General features: G+C 40.6%; 2 protein-coding genes and 2 non-coding genes across 7 annotated transcripts in view; 2 read left to right on the top strand and 2 right to left on the bottom strand.

The window, feature by feature from the left end:
- Positions 1-18,248, bottom strand: part of LOC112907679 (NBPF family member NBPF6-like protein) — a 37,730-nt gene extending 19,482 nt beyond the window's left edge. For 2 of the 3 annotated variants that reach the window (XM_072766675.1, XM_025982980.2), the window contains exons 1-2: positions 18,124-18,234; positions 2,687-2,904 (exon numbers count right to left, since the gene is read on the bottom strand). In XM_072766675.1, the coding sequence (XP_072622776.1) occupies positions 2,687-2,805 (119 nt within the window). In that variant the 5' untranslated portion in view covers positions 2,806-2,904; positions 18,124-18,234. Of the gene's footprint in view, positions 1-2,686; positions 2,905-18,123 lie in introns of all 3 variants that reach the window. The other variant, XM_072766674.1, reaches the window with a different exon arrangement.
- TRNAN-GUU (transfer RNA asparagine (anticodon GUU)) lies at positions 11,758-11,831 on the bottom strand. The gene has a single exon. It is a non-coding gene; the product is annotated as a tRNA-Asn (tRNA).
- A 513-nt stretch (positions 18,249-18,761) lies between the features above and the next one.
- The window catches only part of FCGR1A (Fc gamma receptor Ia), a 28,351-nt gene continuing 23,231 nt past the window's right edge, over positions 18,762-23,881 (top strand). For both annotated transcript variants that reach the window (XM_072766672.1, XM_025982978.2), the window contains exon 1: positions 18,762-18,894. The gene's annotated coding sequence lies outside the window, so the exon portion shown is untranslated. The remainder of the gene's footprint in view (positions 18,895-23,881) is intronic.
- TRNAE-UUC (transfer RNA glutamic acid (anticodon UUC)) lies at positions 19,409-19,480 on the top strand. Its single transcript has one exon. It is a non-coding gene; the product is annotated as a tRNA-Glu (tRNA).

Raw genomic sequence — 23,881 nt, 5'->3', positions numbered from 1 at the left:
TGGCAACCGAACATCCACATGCAAAAAAAAAAAAAAACAAAAAACACCAAAAAACAAAAAACCTAGACAAAACTTAGCTCAAAATACATCATAGACCTAAATGTAAAATATGTAATATAAACCTCCTAGAAGACAACAAAGCAGAAAGTCTAAATGATCCTGAGTTTGGTGACAACTCTTTAGATACAAATACCAAAAGCACAACCAATAAAAGAAATAATAATCTGGACTTGATTATAATTAAAAACTTTTACTCTGCAAAAAACATAGTCAAGAGAACAAGAAGACAAATCACAGACATGGAGAAAATATTTGCAAAACACATATCTGATAAAGGACCATTATAAAAAATATACAAAGAACTCCTCAAACTCAACAATTAGAAAATTAACGGGGTGCCTGGGTGGCTCAGTAGGTTAAGATTCTGCCTTCAGCTAGGTCATCATCTCAGGGCCCTGGGATCGAGCCCTGTCTTAGGCTCCCGGCGCAGCAGGGAGTCTGCTTCTCCTTCTCCTTCGGCTCCTCCCCCAACCTGTTCTCTCTCTCTCTCTCAAGTAAATAAATAAAATCTTAAAAAAAAGAAAATGAACAATCAATCAAATAATGGGCAAAAGACTTAAGCAGATATCAAATAAGATACACAAATGGCAAATAAGTGTATGAAAAGATGCTCAGAATCATAGTTCATTATGGAATTGCAAATTAAAACAACAATGAGATACCACTACATATTAGAATGATAAAAATCTAGAACATTGATAACACCAAATACTACTGAGGATGTGGAGCAACAGATCCTCTCATTCATTGGTGGGAATGCAGAATGTTACAGCCACTTTGGAACATAATTTTGCCATTTCCTACCATACTAAATATACTCTTACCATACGATCCAGCAATTGTGCTCCTCACTATTTACTCAAATGAGCTGAAAATTTATGTCTGCATAAAAATATGCATACAATGCTTATAGCAGCTTTATTCAAAATTGCCAAAACTTGGCAGCAACGAAGATGTCCTTCAGTAGATGAATTTATAAATAAACTGGTATATCCAGAAAATGTAATATTATTGAATACTAAAGAGAAAGGAGCAATCAAACTGAGAAGACATGAAGGAACCTTAAATGTATATTACTAAATGAGAGAAACTAATCTGAAAAAGCTACATAGTGTACCCTGACTATTGCAACTATATAAGGCAAAGTTATGCAGATAGCAAAAAGATCAGTGATTGCCAGGGATTAGAAGGAAAGGAGACATGAGTAGGAAGAGCACAGAGCAATTTTTTAAAGATTTTATTTATTTATTTGAGAGAGAAAGAGAGCAAGTGGAGGAGCAGAGGGAGAGGGAGAAGCAGACTCCCCACTGAACAGGGATTCCCAACTCGGGACTCGATCCCAGGATTCTGAGATCATGACTTGAGCTGAAGGCAGTCGCTCAACCAGCTGAGTCACCCAGGTGCCCCAGAGCATTTTTTAGGGCAATGAAGAGCCATTCCATATGTTACTATAATGGTGAATACCTATTATATATCATATGTCATATATATCATATATTTTTGTCAGAAGTACAAAAGAATATACACCACTAAGAATGAATCCTAATGTAAACTATGAGCTTTGAGCGATAATGATGTTGATGTCCATTCAATTGATTGTAACAAATATATCACTCTGGTACAGCATGTTGACAGTGGAGGCAGAGGCTATGAATGTGCTGGGACAGGGGATTTATGGAAACTCTTTGTAGTTTCCACTCAATTTTGCTCTGATTTTAAAACTGCTCTAAAAATAAAGTCTTTTGTTTTTTGAGAGTAATCATGTGATTATAGATTTTTAACATGTATTTGACAAAGTGGGTATAGGCTTTGTGAATTAAGAGTTCAAGATTCTAATATCACTTTTGCCAAAGGCTGCCTTTGATCAAGGGACCATATCTTTGGGACTGAATGTTCTCTGGTCTGAAATGAGGAAATAAGATGAACTGACTCTAAGATTATTTTAGCTCTAACATTCTTCTCTGGGTCAGTGAAATTTAAGTGGTACTTCTTGACAGTGAACCCAATGGAGCATGAGCAGAACTTTTATCACCTTCAGAGCTGTGTTTCAACCCCTAAGCATGTTAGTTATGATTTAGTATGTCAGTAACTGGCATTCACAGGCAAATATACACTGGATTAACTCCATATTATTGTAATACCTTCAAAAAGTTGTAAACAAATAGCCATTAAAAACACTGACAAATCTAACCAACAGGTTATTATGTGGCAATTTTGTAAGCTTATTTTAAGAACTGAGCTTATCAAAATTGCCATTCCAGAAACCAGGGACAATCTGACTGCCTGAAATCTCCTGGGGTAACAGGAGATTCTTAGGTGCTTCCATCAATACAGAAAAGAGACATTATGGTCATGACTGGAAGATTTCCATGAAATCCCAAACATGCAACAAAATGATATATTTGATGATATATGCATTGTTATTCAGAATAAAACAAAATTTCTCTGAATAATATAAAGTAACAGATAACAAAAACACTATAGGCTTTCCTCTAAAGAATTTCCAGGAAGGTCTTATGAGAAAGCTCTGTAATTTAACTACAGAGCCTGGATGAAAACTCTGAAAGCTGCTGTGTGAGCAATGATTTAATTCTGACAATGGAAGTCTAAACAGAGAGTCTCTTACCCACTGTGGGACACAGAGGAGGATCCTGCCTCTTCAGGCTGAGTCTGCTGCTCATCCACTCTCCTCTCAGCAGGTCCCTTCTCTAGCGGCTGCTGCATCCCAGCTTTTAGTTGGAGCATTTTCTCATGAAGAACCCTCTTACTGCCTCCTTTAAAAGGAAAGGTGGAAGAGAAATGTGTCTGGGTCTCCACAATGGCCAAGTTTTCTTCCAAAGCTACCTACAGGAATCAAAACAAAATTATGTTTATAGAGTTGGATTACTAAAGAGGATCTCATAGGAGCAAAAAGGAAGGGAGAGGGAGGACCTACCAGGAGGTAAAGGATGAAACCTATAATGTGCCCCTTGAAGAGTTCCTCCTCAGCCATGAGGACTCTGATGACCCATAGGGTTGGAGGAAGGATATAGCAAATAGGGGGAGATGGTGCTTTGAGGAGAATCCAGAGGTATTTTAGGAAAAACAAACAAGCAAACAATGAAATAAACAAGTGAAATCAAATAGGCTTTTTTTTTTCTTAAACATTTTTTTTAAAATTTTTATTTATTTATGATAGTCACAGAGAGAGAGAGAGGCAGAGACACAGGCAGAGGGAGAAGCAGGCTCCATGCACCGGGAGCCCGATGTGGGATTCGATCCCGGGTCTCCAGGATCGCGCCCTGGGCCAAAGGCAGGCGCCAAACCGCTGCGCCACCCAGGGATCCCTCAAATAGGCTTTAAAGTGGAGTAAGAGTTGAGTACTTTTTTTTAAGAGAGAGGGGGACAGACAGAGGGAGAGGGAGAGAGGGCAGAGGGATGGGGTGGGGGCAAGAGAGAATCTCAAACAGACTCCATGCAGAGCACAGAGCCCAACATGGGCCTCAGTCTAATGACCTTGAGCTCATGACCTGAGCTGAATTCAAGTCAGTTGCTTAATTGACTGAGCCACCCAGGTGCCCCAAGGGTTGAGTCTGTTTGATTATTATAGTTGAGATAAAGTTTCCTGGGAGTGTCCCCTCAGAAATAAGAAAGCCTTTTTAGCATCCACAAGTAGTCATGAAGGCATAAACAAAGTTTGAGATGCCAGAGCTCAAATCCGAAGTCACTGGGACATCAACAATAGTGCTACGGGAAGGACTCAGGGTTCCATGTATCAAGTTGTGATCACAGGATTAGAATGTTGGTAGCTACAGCATCTGAGAAAGTCCTGCCTTCTGAGGGCCTGCCTCATGCAATGCAAGGCTGCCTGTTTCTGCCTGGTTGTCTCTATCAATGGAGACCACCTCTCTTACCAGTCAGTTTTAATACCTGAGTACTCTTTTTTTTTTTTTAATTAATTTTTATTGGTGTTCAATTTACCAACATACAGAAAAACACCCAGTGCTCATCCCGTCAAGTGTCCACCTACCTGAGTACTCTTTTATTGATAACTACCAATCAATTTTTTTAAAGCAGTCTCTACACTGAGTGTGGGACTCAAACATAACCATGAGATCAAGAGTCACACACTCTACCAACTGAGTGAGCCTGTCAATTTCTAAAGAAAAATCTAAACATATTCTCCTTGTTCAATCTTGCTTTTGTACAGAAAATATCAAAATAATATTTTCTCAACACTTTCATTTTCTTGAAGGTAGTTGCAATAAAAACAATTTTTCTGACTTTTCCTTCATGAATTTTTAAAGGCTTTAGTGATTCTTTTTTTAGGGGGGTAGGGGAGAGGCAGGGGGAGAGAGAGAGAGAGAGAGAGAGAGAGAGAGAGAATCTTAAGCAGGCTCTATAGAGCCTGATGTGGGATGCAAAATCATGACCCTGAGATTGTGACCCTGAGATCACTATTGCCGGAATCAAGAGTCGGTCACTTAACCAATTTAGCCACCCAGGTACCTCAAAGCCTCTAGTGATTCTTGACACCCTACTTCACCCAACTTGTAGATGTTTTTGTATTCCTCAAAAAAAAAAAAAATTCTATCAACATTATACTCTAAGGTCTGTTTTGCGTTACATTCTGGCTCTCCAAATTACCTTCCACTTTATCAAAGTCCTTAAAATACTTTATTTCTTTGAATATGGATACTCAATGTGGTGCTGATTTATAAATCTAATAGATTTCTTTATTCTTTCACTCAGGTCTCAACAGTTGCCAAAAAGCTATTGAAAGTGGCCTGTGACAGAGTCCAGTAAAATCCAGCTGATGGAAGGGATGGATGGCAAGTACAAGCAGCAATTTGGTTACAGCAGCTGAGAGTGTGAAGAGAATCACAAACATAAAACCCTTGTTTCCCACTTCCTAAGCCTCTATTTCACTGGTGTGCTGGTAAGTGTTTAACAACAAGTACTCTCGGGGATAAAATTCTGATTTGTAGCATTTGCTTATCTCTGTGAAGTAAATACTGTCACCAATGAGACATCACTGAATCGAGTTGGGATATGATAAAGTATTTATACATATATGATATAGTATTTCCACCATATAAATATAATAGAGGTATCACCTTATGTCCATTAGGATGGTAACTATTTAAAAAACCAAAATGACAAAATAACAAGTGTTTTTAGGAGTGTGGAGAAACTGGAATAAATGTGCACTGTTGGGAATGTAAAATGGTGCGGCCCATATGGAAAACTGTATAGTAGTTCCTCAAAAAATTAAAAATAGAATTACTGTATAATCCAGCAATTCTATTTCTGGGTATATACTCAAAATAATTGAAAGGAGGAGCTCAGAGATATTTGTATACCCATGTTCATAGCAACATTATTTTTGTAACCAACTAACTGTGGCATATTTAAACACAATTTTAAAAAATATAGTACACATAAGTAATTTCAGGAGCATAGATAGCAGTAAAATGTAAAATAACTAGGAAGTGATGTATTTTGGGTATTTGTTATTTTGCTTTTGATATAATTTATTTAATTGTAAGTTGAAATACTTTAATTTGTAATAATGACCAATTCCTGTGAATTTGAACTGCCAACTTTGAGAGCTAGTGCTAGTTGGCTGCAGCATACTACTTACTGACAGATTTTCATCTAGGGTTTAAGAGCCTAAGACTTGGGTGGAATGCCCTGGTTAACTGTTTCCATGGCTCTGCTGTCAGGCTTGGATAGACCAGTAGTAAAACGTGTTGGTGTGACCATGGCCATCTCCACACATCCTTCAAAAGATTTGGAAGAAGATGAAGAACGGTAGTCTGGAAAATCTAATTTTGAAAGTTTTTATTGCTGCCTAATGATTCCAGTTACATAAAGTCAGAGCAGGCAGAACTAAGTTGTAGCCACAGAAATCGGAAAAGTGGTAGCGTCTTTGAGGTATTTTGGGAACTTACATGAGTAACTTACAACTCAGGGAACTTCCTGAGTTGATATTCTATGAACTTTGGTCTGGCTAATGGTCACAAGGGTGTATACATTTGTTGAGATTAATCAAATTGTACACTTTATATAGGTGCATTGTTTGTAAATTATATCACAATAACATAATGTTAGCATAAAAACAAGACTATATTTTTTAAACTGTTGAAATTACACAAAAATAATTGTTCAGCTTTTAGTTTCCTCCTGATACATTTTTTTTTTTACTTTAATGTATTCTGTAAAATCCAAACAAAAGACTCCAGTATAAACTAGAACTTTCATACTTTCTAGACTATGTTAGTGTTAGAGTAGCTAGTTAGTTTGGTTCTAACAGGATACTGGGAAGCTAGCAAAGAATAAGTGATGGGCAGCTATCAGGAAAGTCAGAGGCCAGTCCTGGTAGCAAGCCACAGAAGCTGGATCAAACCAGACAGGTCCAAGATGGTGGGTGCCATGACAGGAAATCCCTGACCAAATAAGGACAAAAAGGTGAGAAATCCTGCTTCTAAGAAATCAAATCCCCACCTCAAGTAATGCATATTCCATCCATTAGTAAACTACTGTCAATAAAAGATAGAAACCCAACCCCCAGGGGGCATAGGCGGTACCCTCTCCCTCTTTCTCCTTCCTGTCTCTCCAGCTTACCTGCTTTATCTGGAGAGTGTATTTTTCACTTTAATAAACTTTCCTGCTTGTGTTACTCATCTGCTGTGTTGCACGTCTATCCTTGAATGCTTTCTTGAGCCAAGACCAAGAACCTTCAGCGACACCTTTGGGATGGGCCCCGGGGTCTCCCCAGTTCACTTGGCAACACCAGGACTTTACTGATAATCGTTCCATTTACCGTCCTGCCTTTTGAGTTTTTTTGTCATTCGTTTTACTTCAAAATATTTTTAAATCACACAGACATCATTGTTTTTGCTTCAGACAGTAATGTTTATTTGATTTGCTCACGTAGTTAACATATCCATTGCTCTTCATTCCTCCTTCTATTTCCATGTTTCCCTTGGGATCACTTCTGCCTGAAGAACTACCTTTTGTATTTCCTTTTCTAAATATATTCTGCTTATCTATGAAGAGCCTTTATTTCATCTTCACTTTGAAAGATATTTTATCAGGAATTAAATGTAGATTGAGGGACGCCTGGGTGGCTCAGTGGTTGAGTGTCTTGCCTTTGGCTCAGGGTGTGATCCCTTGATCCTGGGATAGTGTCCCACATTGGGCTCCCTGCATGGAGCCTGCTTCTCCCTCTGCCTCTGTCTCTGCCTCTGTTTCTCATGAGTAAATAAGTAAAAATTTTTTAAAAATGTAGATTGAAAGTTATATATTTTAGCCCTTTAATAATGAATATAACATGAGTTGCTGTTTTCCAGATGTTCCTAGGACTTTTCTGTTTGCCTTTGATTTTCAGCAGTTTTAAATGTGCTTGGATGCAGCTCTGTTGTTTTTAATCTTGTTTGAAATTGATAGAATTTCTTGTACATTTGGCTTGATAGCTTATCAGTTATTTTTTAATTGACCATCACATTTTACAAAACTTATTTTATTTTTTTAAAGATTTTATGTATTTATTTGAGAGAGATAGCGAGAGAGGGCACAGCGAGGAGGAGAGGGAGAAGCAGAAGGGGGGCCATGGGGCTCGCTCCCAGTACCCTGGGACCATGATCTAAGCTGAAGGCAGACACTTAACTGAGCCATCGAGGCTCAGGATTGATTTTAACCCAATTTCCATCTCCTAATGGAAATACAGGTACATTGGCCCTTTAAAAACATGATATATTGGGGATCCCTGGGTGGTGCAGCGGTTTGGCGCCTGCCTTTGGCCCAGGGTACCATCCTGGAGACCCGGCTCGAGACCTGGCTCGAGTCCAGGATCGAGTCCCACATCGGGCTCCCGGTGCATGGAGCCTGCTTCTCCCTCTGCCTGGGTCTCTGCCTCTCTCTCTGTGACTATCATAAATAAATAATTAATTAAAAAAATTTTAAAACATGACATATTGATGGGATAAGCCCTAGATGTTATACTATATGTTGGCAAATTGAATTTAAATTTTAAAAAATGTAAAAGAAAACTAAAACTAAAAACCAAAACACATGATATATACTTTTTAAAAACTCTTCTCCCTGAAGTTCCCTTCCTTTTATAAAGCTCTTCATACAACTTTTTTTTTTCTTCATACAACTTTAACTAGATATTTTATACTTCTTATATTTTTTTATACTTCTTATATTTAAATTACTAATTCCTTTTCAACTAGGTCTAAACCGCTGTTAAAAAACTCTATGTTACTTTTTAAAGTTAGTTATCACTTATTTCTGTTCTAGGATTTCCATTAGTTTTCAATAGATTCCTAATCTCCAGTGTAAGTTTTCATCTTGTCGTCTATGTCCTTGAACACCTAAAACAAATATTTTAGTGTTCCTATGTGATAAGTCCAATACTTCAATCATGTTATAAGTCAGTTTATATTGTTTGCCTTTTTTTGTTTGTTTGTTTCCTTCTCTTGCTCTTATTTCTTTATACTCCTGGAAAATGTGACTGAATGACAGGCCTGATGTGTGAAAAACTATGGAGGGTTTTGATAATGTTATCTCTTGGGAGAGATTATATAGGAGCAGATCACCTCAATCCATCTCACGATTAAGCTGTTTTGGTTTGTTTGTATTGATTGTAAGTGTCAGTCTATATCTGGTTTTGCCTACATTCCTAGGCGGTAGATCTTTAGGGCTGCTGTCTGAGAGGTACCCTCTCTTTGGAGGGTCCTGAACTTCTATCTCTATTTCTATCTCCTCTGCACCAGGGTACCACTGAAACTGCTCTTTCAGCCGTACTCTGCTTGTCTTCCTAGCTTCTTCCCTGCATACAGCTGAATTTGCAAATGCTCCAAGGGTGTGAAAATTAGAAACTGGAAGTTTCAAGTTTCAACCTCCCAGAGTGGAGAGATTCTTCAGGGGGAGATGTCACACCCAACTACACTGCAGACCCAACAGGAAGGGAAAGATCTCACAAGAGTATATATTACTTTACTATCCCAACTGGAGGAAGATAGGCTTCCTTCTGCCACCCAATTTCTTTCCCCTTTTACTTCATAAAAGACTCTTCTGCTCCTTTGTTGTGGGGGGTGGGGGTGGGGTGGGGTGGAGGGAGTGGGTGGTAGTGGTGGTGTCAATGGTTTTGTTATAGCTTGCTTGTAGACTGCAATTTTCTGCTATTCTCAACCTTCATCATTTGTTGGTGAAATAACTGGCAGTTTTATTTTTAGAGTTAATGAAGGCAAAACCTTTACCACAATCATCCAGCTCATATCACAGTGCACTATAGGACCTTGGCTCCTCAAGTCTTCCCAGCCCCCCATCTATACTTCCCCCCTTGAATTATTTAAAGTGTTGCTATTTTTTCTGATTCTTAGTAGCTAGCTGCCTTCTCCTCAACTTCTCAGTCTCTGGTTCCTGTCCAGGCTGATGCCCTGAGGGGAAAAGGCAGAAAATTAGTTTCATTCCAATGAACCTCTCTCTGGCTCTGTCCTAGCTGCACTGGTAGCCTTCCAAAGTCTTCAAACAATTCCTTTAAACCAGATTTTTATCTACTTTTTTTCAGTGTATGTGTTGGTTTGCTACAGATACTCTATCATCACTGAAAGAGGAAATCTACAAATTCTAGGTAAATTAAATATTTCTACTTTGATGTCTTAAAAACAACAAAATAGATTACTGGTACACACTTGGACTTTTCTTACAGTATTTGGGTTAAGTCTGACTAGATATTTAGGCTCTTCCTAGAAATATGTGTAAAAGAGTGTCTACCATGAGCTGAACAATTGTCATGCCTGTCCTAGATCCAAGGATTTCATGAAGTTGGATCCAGTTCCCTGCTATACTATCTGCACTGTCAGTTAAATCATCATTAAAATTTTCAAGTAACCAGTTTTCCTGGTGCTTGTCACTAATATGGAGGAGAAGAGGCCAACCAAACCATTTAACACTCCTCATTTATTCTGGGGAATGCTCAAAGCCAGCAGTAGTGCAGTTAGAAATGGAAACAAAAGTCTTTTTTTTTTTTTTTTAAGTCTTAATTATAATGCTACTAACAGCTTTCTCAGTGCCTCACTGTGTGACTAGCATAAAGTCCCCCAGTGCTGTATAGTATATAATTTATCTAGTCCACATAACAACCCTGAAATAAATGAGAACACCTGCACACTGAAAGGCTGAGCTGACTTTGCAAGGGCCCCAGCCCTGGGATGGTGAGAGTCAACACTCAGAGCCAGGCAGTTTGCCTGCAGAGCCCTCGGGCTTGTCCATCATGCCAGTGTTGAAATTTGGATATTTATTTCTGTTTTAGTTTGTTTGTACTGATTATTATTTCACCAAGATTTGCATTCCCTCCTTGCTCAAGTTCCATGATTTTGAAGAGAAAAAGAAGATTAAAAGTAAGGCCTACAAAACACTGAATTAATGCAATAAAAAAGAAGAGGAGAAAGAGCAAACAAAAACAATTTAATCTTCCCCAGAAACAGGCTCTATGGCTCTGGGGATGATGTGATCATATCTGCCAACCAGAAGTGTTTAGGCACCTTGATTTTTCCTATTGGTCTGAACAAGGGAATTCCCTAGAGGGGCACACAGGAAAAAGTGACAGTGCCTTTTGTGTTCAAAGTGTAGAAGGGACAGCTGAGCACCTCCCTTTTTGACTTAGGGCAAGAGGGTGTGCTCCTAGAGTGACTAAGGGGAGGAAGGATGTCCTGTAAAAATAAGCCCAAATCATGTTTTTCAAACATCATGAAATAGCACTTTCATATTTGGCCATATCTATGTTCCTTTACCATTGATAACTTAATGTTTTCTTACCTTGATTCACTTTTTATTTATGAAAGATTTTTTTTAAATTTTGTCACTACCATAACTGAAATGAATGGAATGAATAAACTGTCTTAAGCAGGATGTAATTGAAAAAATAAAAGAGAAAGGAAACAGAGAAAGGAAAATAAAGAGAAAGGAAACAGAACAGTGTTGTTCTAGTAAAATAACATGAAAAAAATTTAAATACAAGTTAAATTGTAATATAATTGGCATAGAGGTGGGAGCCCGATGTGGGACTTGATCTGGATCTCCAGGATCAGGATTTATTATTAACATTAAAAAACATATTGTAACCAATGACAGAGCAATTGCATTAACAGGACTCTACCCTATAGAAATTCTTATATAAGGGGCAAAAAATATGGGTACAAGGATGATGACTGTAGGATTATCTGATTATCATTAAGATCAACTTATTTTTAAAAATAACATGTAAAAGGTTAAGTAATGGTACAAGGAAATGCCTTCATCAAAAATAATGCAGAAGATGATAATGCTCATGATTCTGATAGCATTATTGATTGAGCGATTACTAAATCCAGACACACCCTGCAAGATGCTATTACAACAGTTGAAAAATTGAGGTACATAAAGTTTATTACTAACCCAAAGAAACAAGCCTTCCTCCCAGGACAAACGCTCTTGGAAACAGGTTACCTCAAGCCTCTTTTGTCCCTTGTTTCTAGGAACTTCCGTGTCCTGGCAGGTCTGGGAGGTCATAGGAACCTGAGAAGGGCCGGGCTATTGAATCACTTGAAGGGAGGCAAGCAAGGTATCTTGCTCTCTGCCAGCGTGAATTCGCGATCTCTGAATTCGCCATCTCTGCCAGCGAAAATTCGCGATAACCAAATCGAGGTAAAAAGGCCCACTTTCTTCCATCTCTGGGTGGGTTTGAACCACCAACCTTTCAGTTAACAGCCAAACGCGCTAACCGATTGCACCACAAAGACAAGACAATGTGTGTTTTCTCTTCGTGGTAATAGAGAGTGCTCCCTCACTAAACGCAACCGGCTACCAATCGCTGCTGTGTGTCTGGGCAGGCTCCAAAGCCTTGGAAAACCTGAGAGCTTAGAGTGACAAATCAAGCTGTTTCTCACGTTTGAAACCAGTGCATTGGGTCATTCCGAAATTGGGGCAGCCAAATGGCCTCGGCTGGCCTTGCCCCTCACCAACCTCTGAAGCCAGAACCTCCGCAGACACTCTGGGCTGCTACCCCACCACTCCTCTAATCCCTAGCCTGAGTGGAGGGGGCCCAAGAAAAGCTGAATGCCCAGGGCACTCAATGAGTGACTTGCTGAATTAATGCGTTTGAGAGTCTGAACATACAGACAACAGCTAGAATATATATATATATATATATTTTAAAGGGGACATTCTTTTCAAAAAGTCTTATTTTGGTCAATTGATTTCAAAGCCTGCACTATTCCATGGGCTGGGCAACAGAGGGGCTTATGGTATACCATCTGTGTGGTTTAAGCTCTAAGCACGGAATTCAACTGCCATCCATCTTCAGTAGGGTGGATGGGGCCAGTATGAGGGAGCAGAAAAAGAGTCGGGGCCAAAAGGGAACCTTCAGGACGCAGGCTGAGGACAAGGAGACCTCCCAAGAGGTTTGTGGAGAGGCACTGGCCAGATCCTGAGAAATGAGAATTTTTTTTTTAATTTTGTATTAGAATGCGTAGGGACAGATAGGACCTGAAAAACGGAAAAGTGCAAGAACCTGCAGTTGTTCAAGAGAGCAAGAAAATATTGTGATTGTTTTTCCATCAAAAATATCAAAGGTCACACACCAATTATCAGTGAAGTTACCATGTGCTTTAGTGGTACAGTGGTTAGTATTCTGTCTTGTGGAAGAAACGACCGCGGTTTAAGTCACAGCAGTTATTTGGCATTGGCCAAAAACTCATTGGGCTGTAAGCTTAAGATTGTGCGTTGTATTCAGTGTGAATTAGATTTCAATATGTGCTCTTAGTATAAAGATTGCGTGGGAGAGCCAGAAAATGGCATCTAATTTAAGTTTTGTTAGATTTTACTGTAAAATACCCTGTTGTGTGGAGGCCGAGAAAATTAGGGCCATTCAAGTTTAACATTGGCACAAGTACAGCCATTGTAGCTTCGGAAGCCATCTCAGGCCACTGTGACCAGGTACTGAACTCTACCTTACCCCGGCTACAGGCAAAATCACAAAGCACGCCTTATCGGAATAAGGAAGCAAGAGCTTGTGAGACCTCTTTACTGGAGATTCTCACACCCCCACCCTTACTGCAAAACCCCACCTTACCCCTAGACCAGCCCATAAAAACCCAGCTGTAACCCACCTCAGGGTCCAAGTCCCTGCTCCGCTATGTCGGGTATACTTGGACCCAAGCTTGAGTTGGTTAACAAACCCTCATGTACTTGCATCAGTGTCGGATTCGCAATTTTTTTTTTTATGATAGTCACACACACACACACAGACACACACAGACACACAGAGGCAGAGGGAGAAGCAGGCTCCATGCACCGGGAGCCCGACGTGGGATTTGATCCAGGGTCTCCAGGATTGCTCCCTGGGCCAAAGGCAGGCGCCAAACCGCTGCGCCACCCAGGGATCCCTTGGATTCGCAATCTTGGCCACAACAGTTGAATGCAAACTTATAAAATGCTCGCTGTCATAGTGTCTAAGAAGATCCCATTAACATTTGAAATACCTCAACAAGAAAAACGGTTATGTCTACACCATTACATAAATGGAAGCACAGACGGTACTTTAACTTCTGGGGTAGCTCTGCGCATGCTCAGACACGGGCCAGGGTTCTGGAAGACCCAATATCTGACCCCAGCTTGGTGCACGGTCGGGTTTCCTCCTTTTCTCTTGATTGCAGAGTACTAGGGAGCCACCGCAGACCCTGATGTTGGGCCACAAATGGTGGTGAGGGTACAAAGGTACAAAAGGCTGTACTAACGTTTCTGGGCTGATGGAAATCTTGTATAGCTTTATCTAAATGTGGATATTTTCACATCAAAAATATTAAAGGAGGCACACCAAATGCCAGCAGGTTTATGGTGCGCCGTGATCGTATAGTGGTTAATACTCTGCGTTGTGGCAGCAACAACCTCGGTTCGAATCCGAGTCACTGCAGCACTTGGCATCTTTCTTGACATTTGGCACATGCTTTTGTGTTACAACGGTAGAATTGAGCAGTTTCAACAGACCAAATGGCCTACAAAGCCTAAAATATTTACAATCAGGCACTTTACAAAAAAGGTTTGCTGACTCCAGTCTATAGTAGGTTGAAAGACTGAATTAAGGAATATTGGAGTCAATGAAGTCATTTGCATGCCGAGGTTCAATGATCATAACTTACTTTAAAATGGTTCAACAAAAACATAACTAAATATAAACAGTTCTGATTTCTATCTCCATAGGTTAGTGGTGACTATTTTGAAATTCACAGAAGTAAATATACTTTTTGTGTGTGTCGGGCTTTTCTTTTTCATGTAACAATGTTTTTGAGATACATCCAGGCTATTGAATGTATTATTATGGTGTTCTTGATGAGTGTTATTTCTGTGTGTGACCATACTGCTGTTGATGGATACTTGGATAATTTCTAGTTTTGGCTATTGTGAATAAAGCCCTTATATATGTGCATTCATTTTTTGAGTATATACTTTGTGCTGGGTCATGGGATAGGTGTATATTTAACTTTATTAGAAACTGCTACTTTTCCAGAATGACTGTGTAATTTTACCTTGTCAACAGCAACAAGATATCCTCTATATTCTTGTCAGCAGTTGGTGTTCTTCCTCTTTAAAAGTTTGATTCTTGTGAGTGATAAAGGCATCTCACTGTAGTTTTAATATGTGCTTCCCTAATAAATAATGATATAAGCATCTTTTCTTATGTCTTTTGCCCATTTAGAAATTATCTTTTGTGAAGAAAGCCTATTCTGGTATTTGCTAATTTTTAATATTTTTGGCTTTTATTATTGATTTCTAAAAGTTCTCTATACATTCAATTCTTGAGTCATGTTCAGATAAGAATATTGCAAATATCTTTTCCTACTTTATGAATTGCCTTCTTACTTATGGTGATTTTTGATGAACAGAAGTTTTGAATTTTGATGAAATCTAATTTCTTTATTTTTTCTGTTCTTGTTCAGGTATCTTACTCTAAGATATCTCTCCTACTCAAGATTGTGAATATACTTTTCTACATTTTCTTCTAGAAGCTTCAATGTTTTAGTTGTCAGCTTTAAAATTTATAATGCATTTCCTGACCTCATCACAATACTTAACCACTTTGGCTTAAGAATCTTTGACTTGCTTGCAGATCACCAACTTCCTAGAAATTTTTATAATCTTTGATGCAAAAACATTCATAATAGTTTCCTGCTCTGCTCTTTGTTGACTAAGGATTTTTGTGGTGTTTCTATCCATCACTCCTTTTTTTTTTAAACTAATTTATGATAGTCACAGAGAGAGAGAGAGAGAGAGAGAGAGAGAGAGAGAGAGAGGCAGAGACACACAGGCAGAGGGAGAAGCAGGCTCCATGCACCGGGAGCCTGATGTGGGACTCGATCCCAGGTCTCCAGGATCGCGCCCTGGGCCAAGGGCAGGCACCAAACCACTGTGCCACCCAGGGATCCCCCCTCACGATCCCCCCCCTCACTCCTTGTTTTGCTCTCTTTCCTTCTCTCTCCTCTTCTCACCCCTACATCTGAGAACACCAGAAATACCTAAAACTGAGAAGAAAGATCTGATCAGTCTGTGCTCAAGAGCACAGGTTCTGGTTTGTAAGTCTGATTCTGCCCTTGTGTGGCCTTGGAGAAGTAGCTTAAACTTTATGTGCCTCAATTCTTTCTTCTGTAAAAAGGGGCTAATAAGAGTAACTACTTCATTCTGTCATTGTTGGCTGTGCCTGAATTTAGTAGCTACTCAATAATATCACAGTCAATAGAATCATCATCCTCATTGTCATTACCCTCTGCATTATTTTTTAAAATTATGTCGGTATTTTGTGCCTTAGTTTTGCTTCTCCTAGAAATTCTTGTAAATGGAGTACGTGTGGGGTTATATTTTGCGTAATATCTCTGAGTTTTATTCATATTGTGGAGTATATAAAAAGTTCATGCCTTTCTATTGCTGAATAGTAATTCCATTATATGGATATACCACAATTTGTTTACCAGTGTCCTGATCATGGACACTTGAGTTGTTTCTAGTTTGGGCCATGATGAATAAAAACACTGACATTATTGTTACAATATTTTTGGTATAGACATATGTTTTCAGTTATCTTGGAAGAATATCTAGGTGAAGAATTGATGGGAATAAAGGGATGTTTATATAAATTTATGTTTAACAGTGTAAGAAACTGTAAAACCAAGTATAACCCAAAAAGGTTATAACACAATCCCACTGAAAATGTGTGAGAATTCTGGTTGTTCTACATCTTCACCAAGATTTGGTGTTTTCAGACTACAATTTCAGCCATGCTATTGGGTACAGTGGTATCTAAATGCAGTTTTAATATATATTTCCCTAACAACTAATGACATTGAGCACTTTTTTATGTGCTTACTGGCCATTGGTATATCTTTCTCTCTGAAGTGTCTGTTTAAGCTTTTGCTTATTTTTAAAAATGGGCATTTCAGTTTTTAATATTGATAGGAGATAAAAATTTTGGAGATAAGGTCTTTGTCAGCTATGTTTTGTGAAAATTTTTCCCCAGTTTGTGATTTGCCTTTTTACTGAATGGTATCTTTTAATGATAAGACATTTTCAATATTTTAATTATTTTATAATTTTAATATTTATCATTTTAAGTATAAATATGTCAAAGTCTAACAGACCAATGTTACTTTAATATTTTTAAAGTCTAACATCATTTTTCTTTTTACTTATTTGTGTAATATTTACTTTGCTTACCACAGTTCATAAAGATATTCTCATGTATTTTCTTTAAAACTTTATAGTTGAGGGGTGTATGATTTGGTCTATGATCCAACTCAGATTAGCTTTCATGTATATTGTGAAGTAGGGATTGTCACGATGTTGATATTTAGTTGCTCCAATACTGTTTATTGAAATGATATTCCTTTCTCCGTTGAACTGCTTTAGTGTCTCTTTTTAGAAAATAATCTGACCAGAGAAGGTGGGTCTATTTTAGGTGTAGGTGTCTCATTTCAGTTCTGTTTATATATACATATCTCCTCCTGCCACACTGTCTTGTTTATAGTAATAAACAGCTTAATAGTAAGTCTTCAAGTCTTCCAGCCTAATAAATTTTGAAATGTGTACATACCAAAGTAGCTACCACACAAGTCAAGATCTTCTGTCACTTAACTTCTCTTATTTCATCTGATGGAGAGACAAAGTGTCTGCAACACTCAACCATGAATCTAGATTTTTCTTGGAAAAAAAAGTTCATTTGTCATGTCTTTGGCTAGAGCAAAATTTTCTGTTACTTATGACTAGGATTACAACGTTTGGCTTGGAATTTTCTGTTCTTTGTAGGGAGAAAAAGCCCCGGGGAGGGCCTCTAACTTACTGGATTTATAGTTGATTGTGTGGTTGAAGTTGAAGGCTGAGTAAGAATTGACTTTTCCTGTATTAGAAAAAATGAGGAGGAGATGCCAAGAAAAAGTTTAGTAAAGAGTAGCTTGGAAACAGTCGAATTTTGGGTCTCTCAGTGATTGTCAGATTTTGTAGAAAGAGGAGTTAGATGTTATCTATTGAAGGAAAAAAAAAGTTAGTGGAAACAACCAATATTTAAAGGCCATTTTATGATGCTTTCTTATTTATATATCATCTTTCCCATTTTTGTAAAAATGGCAGGCTTCATGTGCTTGCTATGTGACTTTTAAAATGTGTATTTAAAAGCTATTAAAATATTATCACGAATGTCCTAAATTCATCTTAAACTCAGCCAACAGTGCACTTAAAATAAAATGGGCCCAGCCTAAGAGACAAATTGACCTGACTGAAGTGCAGTTCCTGGGTGTGTGTGATTCTCAACTATAGCAGCTGCTTTCTCGGGTTTCCCCCACACCTGGAAGTCTGCATTCAAAGCCCATCAGGAGCCATTTCCTTTGCTAGAATATTTTAAAGTACTCTTCCGTCAAGTAAGTGCATTAAAGATACACTTCCCAGTTGCATTCCTGGAATCCACAGAAAGCCCAGGGAGAGATGGAACAGGGGCGGGTTCCTCACTGACCGCCAGGCCGAGCCTCCCCCCAAGACGGGAACGACACTCACCTTCAGCAGCCACGGGACCCCGGTTTCATCTTCCGCCGCGTTTAGAGAAGGAAAACCGCCTGCAGCTGTTCCTTCCCCTCGGCTCTATCTCCACCTCTCCCTTTCCGTTTCTCCCAGAGCGTTTCGGGAGCCTAATATTGGACGGGACCTCGGGGAGGCGGCCCCTCTCCTCCCGGGCCCTCCGGCCTGGGCGTCTGGGCGGCTCCGGCCGGCCGGGACGTTACCGCCCGCGGGGGAGGACGCGGGGCCGCGAGGGCGGCAGGGGGCTGGGGGCCCGCGCGGGTCGCGAGGGCGGTGAGGTGCGTCCGCGCGCCCCGCGCATTTGCGCGTCGCCGGCTGCGACACCTTGAATCGACGCCGCCCGGAGCGGGTCCGCCGGCCGCACGCAGGGGTGCGGGGCTCGACCCGGCGGGAGCGGCGGCGCTGAGGGGGCCCGGCCCTGTCCTGCCCCTCGAGGCGGGCCCGGGAGAGGCTCGTGTGACGCGCAGCGCCCAGGACTCGGCTCCGCGGCGGCCCAGCCGGCGGTCCCCAGGTTAAAGGTCGCAAACCCTGCAGTCTTTGCGGAGCGGCGGTCGCGAGTGGAGTCCTTCTCTCCGCCCGTGTCGGGACAGCCGTTTGCCAGAGACCGACCGCAGGAAGACAGCGTGGCTCCGGGACCGGGGCTGACGAGAGAAGCCGCGCGGTTTTCCGACACAACGGGTGTGTGGCGGGGAGGAAGGCCGGCGTCAGAGAGCGCGCGGGGTGGCCCGAGCGTGCGGAGCATCAGCGGAGGTGGGTTGACCGTGCGGGGCCGCAGGTTGTGGCGGAGACCCGGGGTCCAGCTCCGGCCGCCCAGCCTTCCTGGAGGCGGTCTCCGTTCGCGGGGCTCGGTGGCCGCGTCGCTCGGGGTCCTCCGGGCGATGCGGGGCCCCGGGGTCTCACGCCGGCGCCTCCCTCCCGCGCCCTCGCGGCTCCTCGTGTCCGCAAAGGCGCGTCTCCGGGGCAGCCCCGAGGTGCGGCTGGACGTGTGGACCCGGCGGGGCTGCGGGCACGGCTGCGGTCCCGCCGCGCGCTGGACCTTTCCTGTGGGATTTTTTCCTTTTTTTTTTGTTTTGTTTTGTTTTGTTCCTTTTTATTTTTAAAAAATTTTAATTTTTATATTTTTATAAAAGGAGGGAATGGCTTTAGAGCACATAGTTTCAAAGGGCTGGCGGCGCGGGAAAGGCAGGCCCAGGGGGATCTTCTAGGGATCAGCCGCCGGCTAGCTTTTGTCAGAAAGTATTTAAATAGGTACTTGCCAATAAGCTCCCTGGTGGTCTAGTGGCTAGGATTCGGCGCTTTCACCGCCGCGGCCCGGGTTCGATTCCCGGTCAGGGAATAAGGTCGCTGTGGTCGGCGTATTTTGCTGTGGTTTGTTTTCCCCAAGACTGAAGGGACACTGAGTTAACTATTTCTTAAGGATACCTCCCAAAAGTAGAACTGCTAAGGTGAAATGGAGTGTGAATTTCAAATTCTCCCATCAACGTATAAGCACCAATTATTATGCCCCAACCTGTATGAGACTTTGTTTTCTCCCCACATTTTAAATCTAACAGTAGGGATCCCTGGGTGGCGCAGCGGTTTGGCGCCTGCCTTTGGCCCAGGGCGCGATCCTGGAGACCCGGGATCGAGTCCCACGTCCGGCTCCCGGTGCATGGAGCCTGCTTCTCCCTCTGCCTGTGTCTCTGTCTCTCTCTCACTGTGTGCCTATCATAAAAAAAAATAAATCTAACGCTAGAAATTATAGTTCTTTTAAATATAATCTCAAACTTTATTTACCACCAGCCAACCTCTTCATAGTCAATTTTCCATAGACATTAAGTCCACAAGAGACAAACTGGAAGAATTGCCTGGTACCTCAGCGATCTTGAACTGAAGACTCTGGTTCTGTTCTGGGGTTTACCTTTTTCTTCCAGGTCAGATTAGTTGCGCTAAAAATATACGCCTGGCATTTTTGCTTGCAGGGGTCTTGGCAATTCTAAACTTTGTGGATATGGTGCAGTTGCTTGAAAATTTTCATGGGCATACTTCACCTTTAGGAACTTCAGGAAGGTGGTGCACAGGAGGATCCCTAAATCCATCTTTCGAAGTGTTGGCAGAAATAAATGGGCACCAGGAATGAAGGTGACCGCTTCTGAAGACCTAACAGTGGTTGGAAGCAGAGCAAATTCTTAAAAACCAGAGAGAAATTGTTGCAGTAATTTAATTTTCATTTTGTTTTTTTTTTTTTTTTTTTTTTTTTTTTTTTTTTTTTTTTTTTTTTTTTTTTTTTTTTTTTATTTATTTATGATAGTCACAGAGAGAGAGAGAGAGGCAGAGACACAGGCGGAGGGAGAAGCAGGCTCCATGCACCAGGAGCCTGATGTGGGATTCGATCCCGGGTCTCCAGGATCGCGCCCTGGGCCAAAGGCAGGCGCCAAACCGCTGCGCCACCCAGGGATCCCTTAATTTTCATTTTGATGGGCACTTTATCTTTTTATTTATTTATTATTTATTTATTTATTTATTTATTTATTTATTTATTTATTTATTTATTTATTTATTTATTTATTTTAAGGAAGATAAGGGTTAGGGGCAGCTGGGTGACTTAATTGGTTGAGTTCCACTCTTGATTTCTACTCAAGTCATGATATCAGGGTGATGGGATCCAGCCTTGCTTAGAGCTCCAGGCTGGGCCTGGAGCCTGCTTAAGATTCTCTCTCCAACTCCCTCTGCCCCTCCACTTCCAACTCCCTGCTTGAGCTTTCCCTCTAAAAAGAAGGAAGAGGAGGAGGAGGAAGAAAAGGAGGAAGAAGAAAGAGGGAGAGGGGCTGGGGGAAGGAAGAGGAGGAGAGATATTTTATTATTTTTTAAGTTTATTTTTAATTTAAATTCAATTAGCCAACCTATAGTACATCATTAGTTTCAGATGTAGTGTTCAATAAGTTCATCAATTGCTTGTAACAACCAGTGCTCATCACATCTCCTCTTTAATGCCCATCTCCCAGTTACCCCACCCCCACTCACCTCCCTCCAGCACACCTGTTTGTGTCCTATAGTTAAGAGTCTCTCATGTTTAGTCTCCCTCTCTGATTACTTCGCATTCAGTTTTCCCTCCCTTCCCCTATGATCCTGTGTGCTGTTTCTTATATTTACATGAGTGAAACCATCTTTCTCTGACTTACTTCACTTAGCATAATACCCTGCAGTTCCATCCATGTTGATGAAAATGTTAAGTATTCATTATTTCTGCTTTTTTTTTTTAATAGTAATTTTGACACACAATATGAGGCTCAAACTGAGGACCCTGAGATCAGGAGTTGCTTACTCTTCTGGCTAAGCCAACCAGGGGCCACACTTTATTTTGATGAGAACATTAGTGAAGGAAATTTGCTTTATTGGATCTGTAGTTATATTTTTATTTTTCTAAAGGAAATTTAGTGGTAATAAAAGGTTAATAACATGATAAATTATAATAAAAATAATAAGATTTAGTAATAAAGTTTCATATCTTATTCACATTGATATAGTTGGCTTATGTTGTCATGTGTTGCACACTGTATAACACTACCTGATGAATTATGTTAAATTATGTAGTCATACATACATTATGCAGCTATTTATAATTTAAAAAAATGAAGTAGAATGGGAAGGTGTTGTAATCTCTTAGTGTAGTCCTGACGTTAACTGAATTTATGCCATGTTCTCACATGCTTAAGAGGACTACACAATAATAGTAAAATGGCCTACCTTGGCCAGCTGTTGTCCATTTCCTGGTCCAGCATGATGTACAGGAGTGACCATGGGGGCGGGGGGGGGGGGGAAGATGGCCATTTGAAGGACTTACTTAATCTCTCTCTCTTTTTAAAATATTTTAAAAATATCTCTTATTGTTCCTTGGAATAACATCAGAAAAGCAAAGGGAAATATTCATGTAGAAAGAGGAAATTCTTTGCTTTCGCTCTTTCCCAAAATACCTAATGGAGGAGCAAACACTCTTCTCATTCTTCACATACCTGGACAGATATTGAGGTTCCTTTTCTAATGGTTGAGGACACTGTGTAATAAAACATACAAAGGGGTGTAGCTAATACTACCCCTTTTCTACCTGAGAATCAAAACTGTCAGCCTGGCTGGTGACAAGGGGAGCTTCCAACCCTGCAACTGTCTGCATTTTTTTTTTTTTTAAGGATTTTATTTATTTTTTCATGAGAGGTACAGAGAGAGAAAGGGGCAGAGACATAGGCAGAGGGAGAAGCAGGCTCCCCGTGGATCCCAGCACTCCAGGATCGGGGACCACAAGATAATGACCTGAGCGGAAGGCAGAGGCTCAACCACTGAACCACCCAGGCATCCCTGCTTTTTTTTTTTTTTTTTTCCTGGCACTCTCCTCTTGGGGAAGTTTGGTTAAGATTGTTTTGTGCTTAGACAGAAGGAAAATTCTCAAAGACCTTGAATTGACCAATTTATTAGGATTTCCTCTACTGTGGCACAAGACCTACCAATAACAAATTATGATTATATACATGTTGCCACTTTGTGTGTATTTCTCCTTCAGGAACCCTTATAGCCACTTGGGAACCTAGGTTATTGGCAGAATGAGATTTGGGAATTCTTTGGTTCTCTGGCTGAACACCACCAATTTAGTGCTCTTATTCCACTATTTTTGAAAATTGTACTCACCATATTTTAAATACTGTTTGGAGAGTCAGTTTGGAGGCAGTGGAGACTATTACTTTGATGTTATTTCTGTACTTTTCAAATTTTAACCGTAATGTGGATTTCTAATCAAAAAGTATGGAGGCCAGAAGACAGTGGAAGGACAATTTTTACTGTAAAACAAACAGGTCAGATTTTGGCAGGACGTGTGAGTTTAGCATGCAGTGGTTGCTTCTGTATCAGAAATACAGAGTTCTTTGTGAGAAAAAACAGGTTTGTTTTGTTTTCTTTTTTCTTTTTGGCTGCCAGAGGGATTGAGCATTGCCAGAAGGATTTATCTGCATAGTCCCAAGAAACTTTACTTGGCAAGCAAGCTACTGAAAATTGGTGGGGTTTATCAGTCATTCTTGCTGCCAGAAATCCATTACCACAGAGGTCAGAGCTGTTGAAATTAAAATTTTTGACTTGCCAATCAGTAGGACATTATTTATACAGTCAGACTTTGGACATCAGAGGGTTTACGCACTCATGCTAAATTCTGAGCCATCCATTGGTTGTAAATGTCAGGGGAGTTTGTCCTTTTAGCACTTTACACATGACAGTGCCTTAAACAGAAGAATCTCCTCTAACACTTTAAGAGCATTCATAGCATAAGCATGCAACTCACTGATTGCAATTATACATTTTCACAACTATACATTGATTTGGGGCAGAGGGCTTTCCTGTAACTTTAACTTCTTTTTCTCTTTACCACAAGAGTTACCCAAACTCTGTCAGCTGAATTTACACTCTCTTACGGGAACACAGACCAAGGAGTTGAACACTTGCACGTGACAGGTTACACAGCATCCAGGAGACCATTTTTATCTCCTTGACAAAGAGCTCGGGGAGAGCAAGGAGGTGTAACTAGTCTCTGAAGCCCATTGGAGCAGTGGGGGGTCTTCTTATTACCTGAGGTCAGGATAAGGGGAAGAAAGGGATGCAGTGGGGGCCATGGAGGAAGTAGTACCACTACAATAAGCATAGCCATGTTCTTCCTTTTGGTTTTAAGAAGTCATCCACTCAGTCTGAACAAACAGCTAAAGCACCATTTAGGTGGCTG

The sequence above is a fragment of the Vulpes vulpes genome, chromosome 8, assembly GCF_048418805.1.
Source record: "Vulpes vulpes isolate BD-2025 chromosome 8, VulVul3, whole genome shotgun sequence".
In the NCBI taxonomy this organism is placed as follows: domain Eukaryota; kingdom Metazoa; phylum Chordata; class Mammalia; order Carnivora; family Canidae; genus Vulpes; species Vulpes vulpes.
This window is presented reverse-complemented; position numbering and strand designations above follow the sequence as displayed.